This window comes from Fukomys damarensis, unplaced genomic scaffold, assembly GCF_012274545.1.
Source record: "Fukomys damarensis isolate Sample0158 unplaced genomic scaffold, DMR_v1.0_HiC HiC_scaffold_30, whole genome shotgun sequence".
NCBI classification, from domain to species: Eukaryota; Metazoa; Chordata; class Mammalia; order Rodentia; family Bathyergidae; genus Fukomys; species Fukomys damarensis.
Window position 1 is genome coordinate 68,496,623 of NW_022900942.1, and position 8,229 is coordinate 68,504,851.

Below are 8,229 nucleotides of genomic sequence, written 5' to 3' on the forward strand. Positions count from 1 at the left end.
GGTACATCCAGGGGTCTGTAACCCAAGGAGATGGCAGGCGGCTGGGACTTTGGCACCACTGGGGTCTGTAGCCCACAGCAGTGGTGTGTGGACAGGACCTTCCCTACGTGCCCAAGCCCACAGTGAGGGCTGTGACACTGTCCACCAGCAGGGCCGGAGCTCACTCTCCCAACCCTTCCAGATAACACACATCTAATCATGTGGCCCCGTTTGTAAACTCAATGTTTAAGATTAAAGCCTCTGCCAAAGGGCAGATCGGACAGCTAGTCTCCTTCCTTTCCGTAATACTTCCTGGGTTAAGAATTTGGCATCCAATCCTGTTGTCACAGGCATATACACAGCCTGGTTCACACAGCTCAAATTGTGCCCACTGGCAAGTATTTCACAGACAAGGCCACAGACTTCAGTCAAACCTCTGAGCTGCCCTTGTCCAGTGTCAACAAAAAGCAGCAGCAGCAGCACGTTCTGTCACCACAAGCCCACAGGAGCGGTGCAGCCAAGGGAACAGAGAGATTCAGCTAAAGACAAAATGGGCACAAGCAGAACATTCCACGTACTACATTCAGCAGTTTAGGCTGCTCAGAAAACCCAAGAAATGTTCACACAGTCCAGCACAGTTCAAACACTGTCCCTAACCAGACTCCAGTGAAGCCCGAGATCCGAGCTCGGACGCCTTTCCCGCCTGCTCCTTCTCACGACATCCGGGTTCCCCAGAGTGGACTGGCTCTAGGTCCAGTTTCCCAGAAGATTCCAGTGTGAGTCACTGACTGCTTCACAGATCCCCGCACACAGACCCTGCACTGACCCGGCTGGTTCACTCCACTACCTGGGCCGCAAGCCACAGAGCATGGGCCAGAGCGTCTGCAGGACAAGGGGACGCACGGCCACTTCGCTGCCCCAAGTAGACCCACCAGCCCTCTGAACCGCCAGCACCGTGTGGATGCCTCAGCTGCAGACACACAGGCCAGATGCAGACCAGCTCAGAGTGGAGACCTGCACACTGCGGGCATCACTGAAGCTCACTGTGCAGCGCTGAAGCGCCGGAAATGCCAGCGTCCACTTCATGAACGTCTTCCTAGAACCGGACTAACAGGACTAGCACTCGACAGGCCTCAGACACTCTCCACAGGGGACGTGGATGCCAAGCCGATGGCGGTCCTCGCTTTGGAGGCTTGGCACAGGTCCTCCCATCAGTTTCCTTCAGCAAAATCAATTTTTTCTGCTGTGTACAAAGTCAGCTCTATCAAGCCTGAAGTCAGGATACAAGTTCATAATACTTTAACCCATTCCACTTAAAATACAGCTAACCTGCCAGGCAGCGGCAGGGTGCTCCGGGTACTCATTGAGCCTCCTTTCCTGTTTCGGGGAAAGGACGCTGAGCACCACAGGATTCCTGGTGGTTAACAGAGGACAGGACTATGAGACCTGGAAAGCATAAGAGAACAGACCAGAAAAGAAAAAGAAAACGCCTCAGCTAAAATACTAGAAAATTCAAGTCATTTATGCTTCAGTAACTTGAAAGTACTTAGCAATTTTCCTCAAACATTATAACCCATAAACCATTTAAACAATGGAAGCAGGAAAAGTGTGTAAAGGGGCGTGAGGCTGTCCCAGCTGTGGGCTATGTGGGAGCCCTGTGCGCCACAGTCCTCCCAGGGCTGGGGGACAGTGCCTGTAGGCCTGGGGACCGGGAGAGGATGCAGTGCGGAGGACAAGCAGGGAGGGAGCACCGAATCTACCAAGGCGAGCGCCCCACGTGTGCCTCACACCTTCAGACAGGGAAGGGCCAGAACACGGCTGCCTGCCAACACCGGAAGCAGCTGCACGCTCTCTGTGGGCTCAGCCCCTGCACATTCCGGGCCGGGCTGCGGCTCAGAGGCAGAGCCTGCCCAGCACCAAAAACATCCAAGCAGTGAGACAGGGGATAAAATAGCTGACTTGGGAAGCATTAGCTCCTCTGGAGGAAAAAGATCTGTAAATGCTGACTGAATGCCTGTGCGTGGTCTCTGTGCTTTCTCTAAACCCAAATTCAGTTTGATCTCTGCAATTATAGGAAAAGTATTAGAGAATTATAAGTAAAACTAGAAAATAATTCATACTGTGATTTGGGGGGGTGTTTTTTTCAACTGAGGATTGAAATGAAGGCCTTCACACTGAGCTAAACTGCCCAGGCTGGGCTCCAACTGGGAATCCTCCTGCCTCAGCCTCCCAAACTACTGGAATTATAAGTGTGAACCTATACCCTTGTCTTTAACATAACATGATTTTTATGTGCTAAAAACTACTATGCATAGCTGGCCATTTAAAGTTCTCTACTTCAATTACATTGTCTCTCTGGGGTCCTACAGTCCAGGAAAGATGGAGGCACCGACGGCTAAGAAGCAGGGCTTTCTTCTCTCTCAGGGTACCTCGCCACTCCCAGGCAGAAATAGTCCTGTGCTGGCCCATTCCACCAGGTCCTGCCAAGGCTCAACATGCACAACCACACCCTGAAGGCCTGGCCTGCCCTCCCATGGCCCTGCTGGCACTGCTGTCCTGGACCACTCACCACGAGAGCTCCCAAGGGTGTGAGCCGCATGGGGGGCTGGGAACCACCTTCCCCATGGGACCAAGCCCAGAGTGAGGGCCGCAGTGCTGTGGGACAGAGGGCGTGGCATCCTTAGCAGGGACCTTGGCCCCCTTCCTGGCCACTGGTCTCTGTCCCGCCTGGTGGCCCAGCAGACCAGCCCCTGGCGTCAGGCCCTTTGCCCTCTCAGACACCATCACCGGCCTCTGATGAGGCTGCAGCATAGACAGGGACAGGTGAGGGAAGAGCAGATTCCCCAAACCCACACTGGTGGACACCACAGCGCTCACGTAACGGGTGTGAAGCACCTGTGTCTTCACGGAGGGTGGCACAGCTGTTCGTGCATCTGCAAACCATCCTGCTGAGCCGGCTGTGATCAGCCTGCCACAGCGCCAGGCATCCCCACCCCACTCACCCTGGACCGCCCAGAGCATGGCTGCTTTGAAAGCCACTCAACCCCAAAGACACCAGCCAGCAGGGTCAGGAAAAAGCCCCAGGTGTGAGCAGCATGAGAAGGTCCCTCTCCCTTATCAAACCCACCAGGGTTCAGCCACTAAAGTGACACTTGCAGTTCCTTCAAAAATGCAAGCACTTTGGGTAAGTGAATTCCCAGGATCAGTCTCCTCCAAAGAGGTTAACTGTTGCCCTCAGAAAACATTACCAAAATCCATTTTTTTATTTTTATTTTGAGACAGGGTCTCCTTAAATTGCTATGTTACCCTAGCTAAACCTGAACCTATGACCCTCCTGCCTCGGCCTGCCAGAGTGCTGGGATTAGTAAAGCAAGCTATCACTGCCCAGCCCTAAATCCATTTTTTAAAGCACGAATCAGATTGAGCTTTCTGCTTTCTGGTGATTTTCCCCCTCAAAGTTTCTGTTTAGTTAAGAGTTCCAAGTCATGAATGAATGAGGACACCACTGGCAGGGTGCTTGGACACAACAGGCGCCAAAGTCAGGCCAAGATCCTGCTGCCTCTGTGGCTCTTTGGGACGGGGTGGGGTGGCAGATGGACACTGCAGCAGGGGTCAGAGGTGGCCTACACAGTCCTTGCTCCCTCAGCACATAGCAGCGCTGCCTTTGTCTGTGTTGCCTCAGTTTACCACACTGCCTTTGGGGCTTATGAACCATCTCACACATATCATCTCTAAAATGCCACAACTCTACAAGGTTAAGGAGGAGCATCATGAACATTTTACGGGCAAGAAAGACAGTTATGAGAGAAAAAAAAAACATTTACTCAAAACTGCACAGTTAAACTTCATGAGGTGGCACACATTTGTAATCCCAGCATTCAGGAGGCTGAGGCAGGAGTGCCAGCTTGAACTACATAATGAGACCCTGTCTCAAAACAACAGTAAAAAAAACTTAAAAGCACAGCTAGAAAGTTGTATGCTCAGAAATCATAAGATTACAATCATAAGTGCACATTCTGACTCAAACCAAAGCCCAGGCCTTCGTATCATGTCGAAGAGTCTACCAAAACCCCCAGCAATAGAAAGTACTACTGCTTTTAGAACTAATGAGAAAAAAGTATCTCTACTTTCAAAGTTGAAAAATACAAAAGCAAAGCACTGCAGCAAAGGATAAATTTTTTGGCTTTTTTACTTAGGAAGGCTGCATTTTACTCAAAACAATAGTTAAATTTTACTAAAACCAACACCGATCTGCAGCCGCAGTATGGAACTAGAAATGCAGTTCCCTAAGCCTTTATTCAGGCTCCACTGACGCCAGACCAAGGCGATGTCGCCCACATCACTAGCCCCCGCCGCCTGGGAAGACTGCAGGGCCTGCGGAGAGATGCCTGCAGTCCCGAATATGACTGTTTAAATTACTGAAAGCACTGATTATTCGTACACATAACATGCTTTTTTCTCCCCATCTTCGTGAACCTCGTAAAACACGGTCATCCCGCATGCCCTCCGCAGCCCAGGCACTTGTGTTTCTGCCAAAACATCTCAGACCGGATGCTGAAAACTGAACCCAAACTGACCCTCCTGGGGCTGACCCCACGGCGGGGCCAGGAATCAGGGTCCCACACCGGACTCCAGCCCTGAGGGTCCCTCCCCTCTCCAGGCCTGCGTTGAGAATGCCCCAACCGTGCCCCAGCAAGCCGGAAGCAGAGCCCAGGCGCAGAGGGGCGGCCGGTTCTCTTACCTCTGCTTCGGTGCATCGCGAGCTGCCCAATTTACCTGTAATAAAAACACAGAAAGTTACTTCAAAGGAAGTGCCGAGGCTGCTCACTGACGCCCGCTGGGGTCCATGGAGACCTCTGCGAGGAGCAGAGCACCGGAGAGCGCACCAAGAGCACGGTCAACTGTGAAGAGATAAAATACACACATGCTCAACGCCAGTTATCAAGGGAAAACCACTTCTGAGGTCTTGCTTTCTTTTTCAAAGGCCTTAAAATGCTCTAAAGCATTTTATTGTATTATTTTTTAGGTGCGGGGATTGAACTCGGGTCCTTGTGCTTGCAAGGCAGGCAGCGAAACCACTGAGCTAAATCCCCCGACCCTCTAAAGCATTTTAAATAAGCTTTAGGAAACCTTAAAGCCTTGGGTTAGGCCCCAGATTGCCTCCGTTTTAAAGGTACAGTGATCATTTCAGTGAAATCAGAAATGCTTCGATACAATACAACCATATCATTAACTCGGTAATCTTCCCGGTAAAGGTTACCTAAATAATAAGTAGCACCTGGAGGACCAGCACCTGGGAGGCATTCCCTTCACTACGCAACACACACAACCACACACTCTAAACACACTAAGACAAAGGCAGCTGTCTGAAAGAACAGTTTATTGAAGAGTTTCAACAGAAAGCACAGACAGCGCCTCACCGCAGGGGGCCAGGACACGTGCGCCTCCCGCTTGGCCCTCACGCTGTCCCACCCGTCCGCGGCTTTCCTCCATGACACCTGGCGGGAGTTCACACTGCAGTGTGCAGTGACACGGGTTCAGATAAGCACAGAGGACGCTGCTCGTGTGTCACCCCCTTCTCACAATGAAACCCACACTTTCTCATCACCTCATGACTCTCACATACACACTGGCTGAAGCTCAGGCCAGAAAACAAGGAGCCCTGGGCGCTGTGAATCACAAAGGTCATATAAGCAACAACCGAGTAACACTGACCGTAAATAGAAAATGAGCTTAACGCAAGGCTGTCACCGAGTGGGCTGTGACGCCGCACGCGCGCCATCTAGTTTGCTTGCTGCGCCATGTGAGCGGTTCAGGGCAGTCCACAGCTCAGCACACGCGCTCACGCACACGCTGGCAGTGACAAATGACTCTGGCCTGGGAGGGTTCTGTGGGACAGAGGGCACAGCTTCCGGCCACCTCCTGGTGTGCCCTGCGCCTGGAGAGACAGACTCCGGGGTGTGTTCGTAAGGCAGAGAGGGGAAGGGACCTGTGGGAGGCGTTGGGGAGCCGAGAAAGCACTGCACAGGCAGCGCAGGCGAGGACACACAAGGACGCCTGCTTCTTGGCTCTGCCTGCGCAGTGCCCCAGTGGAATCAGCACCCTGGGACAGTGGCCAGTCAGGGTGAGGACAGGCCAGGACACAAGCCCAAAGCATCCGGGGCACCAGAAGTTATTCAGGTGCTAAGGAAGGGTGAGTCCAGCGCCACTGGTGTCCGTGAGGCAAGATCCTTCTCTACGATCACAAAACCAGAAATGCCGCCCTGCAGTAACCCCGAGAGGCTGGCTAGGCTGGCACTGCCCTTGGCCGTTGCAGAGAACTGGGGAGCACTGAGCCTATGCTCCCATGCCATCCTGTGCCCTACCGCCCCAACACTGACCCAGGAGTCGGGACTCACAAGGCCCCACCTGTCCAGTCCTGCCCAATGACTCACACGGGTGGCAGGGCTGGTGTGGCAACCGCCCCCACAGTGGGGGGGGGGCGTCACGTGACAGCGCCCGGATCTCCTCGAAGGCTGGCACAGCTCTACGCACCGCTCTACGGAACCTGACCCAGGGCCCCGAAACAGAAGACAGCGCTGTGGGCATCACCGGGTCGCACAGTGTCAACACAGGAGTCTGTTCTGCCAACGACACAGTTCAAAAGATCAGATTAACCAGGTAGGGGTGTAAAATATCTAAAATGATATTGAAACATTAAGTTTCAAAATATTTCAAAGTTCTCAAAGAGCATCCTTAAGCCAGGTGTGGTGATTCTGCCTGTAATCCTAGCACTTGGGAGTCTGCGGCAGGGGAATCTATGTGAATTCCAGGCCAGCCTCAACCTGGCTGGTTCAGTGAGACCCTGTCTCAAAAAAACAGGAAAAAAAAAAAAAAGAATTTAAATACTAGGGAGAGAGATGATTTGCATGGGCAGCCAGAGGCCCCATACAGGGTTTTCCAAAGGGACTGAGCGGTTTAACCAGAATGAGGAATCCAGGCCAGGGCCCAAGTGTGACAGCCCGCTCTACTCGGGAGGCTGAGGCAGGAGGATAGCAAGCTCCAGGCCAGCCTAGGCAATTTAGCAAGACTCAGTCAATCTCAAAATGAAAAATAAAGGATGTGTCTTACCATGCTGCGTAAGACCCTGGGTTCAATCCTCAGGACTGCAGCAAAAACAAAAACAAAAAGAAACACAAAACTTTTTACCATTTTTTAAACTTTTCTGAAAGATCTGATTGCTCTTAAGATTCACTGGAGGAGGAGCCAATGTCTCCTGCAGCAGATGGAGAAGCACTTGGACCCTATAAAAAGCGCCTGTCCCAAGAGTGCACCAGGACACCACTGTCCTGCACTACCCGCCCCTGACAGGGTCCCCACCAGAGGAAGGGACAGGGCTTGGAGCCAGGGAACTGCAGTGAGGGGACTGGAACACCGCCCCTGGCTCCTGCAGGGCCAGTGTGGCTGACAGGCATGCCCAGCTTCCAGCCCTGTCTGCCTTCTGGCTGCCAGACCACAAGGCCATCGTTTTACAGTGTTCTGAAGCCACTGAGGTAGAGGAGATCTGTTCTAAAACCTAAGGAGGACCATGGCGCAGCCACAGTGGCAGGACCCCCAGCACCTCTGTGCACCCACAGCCCCTGGAAGGGAGCCACAGAGTGAGCCGTGGCCAGACACCAGGCCTGTGCCCGGTGCTGCTGCCCGAGGATGAGGCTGCTACGCCACTCCCGGGGCAGTGGGTGGTAAAGGCTGCACCTGCCAGTGGGAGGGCCGGCGAGCATCCCAGGTGACCATCCGTGCCCTTCACTTACACCAGCCACCTGCTGTCCAGGGGTACAGGGAGCACCTCAGACCCAAGGATGGTTGGTCCCTGGGTGCCAGGCCTCTGGGGCTGGGGTAATGAGCAGCCCTCACCCAGATCGTCCATGCATGAAGCCCCCAAGTGCATGTCCGGGGCCCCACAGTGGTGCCTTCACTGCTCTCTGCTGCCCTGCTGCCCTCCCAGTTGCCACACAGGGCTCCCATCTGCCCCTCACATGCTTCCTCCAAAGAGGGCAGCTCCACGATCGGCTCTGCCTAGAAGCTTCCCTTGGACCTCTGATAATTTCTACAAGGATCCCAGCCTGATAGGAACTGCTAGCAGCAGTGGAACTTCTGAGCACCCATCAGAATGTATTTTAAAGAGCGGAAGGCAAGCCAGGCATGGTGCTGCAGGTCTGTCAACCTAGAACTCTAGGAGGCTGAGGCAAGAAGATCCCAAGCTTGAGACAA

The 8,229-nt window shown here is 53.2% G+C and overlaps 1 protein-coding gene across 1 annotated transcript in view; it reads right to left on the bottom strand.

Moving 5' to 3' along the window:
• Nucleotides 1–7,906, bottom strand: part of Spire1 (spire type actin nucleation factor 1) — a 100,517-nt gene extending 92,611 nt beyond the window's left edge. The window contains exons 1-5 of the mRNA XM_010639002.2: nucleotides 7,770–7,906; nucleotides 6,522–6,602; nucleotides 5,400–5,493; nucleotides 4,808–4,880; nucleotides 4,721–4,755 (exon numbers count right to left, since the gene is read on the bottom strand). Of these exons, the coding sequence (XP_010637304.2) occupies nucleotides 4,721–4,755; nucleotides 4,808–4,880; nucleotides 5,400–5,493; nucleotides 6,522–6,602; nucleotides 7,770–7,906 (420 nt within the window). The remainder of the gene's footprint in view (nucleotides 1–4,720; nucleotides 4,756–4,807; nucleotides 4,881–5,399; nucleotides 5,494–6,521; nucleotides 6,603–7,769) is intronic.
• Nucleotides 7,907–8,229: the final 323 nt, after the last annotated feature.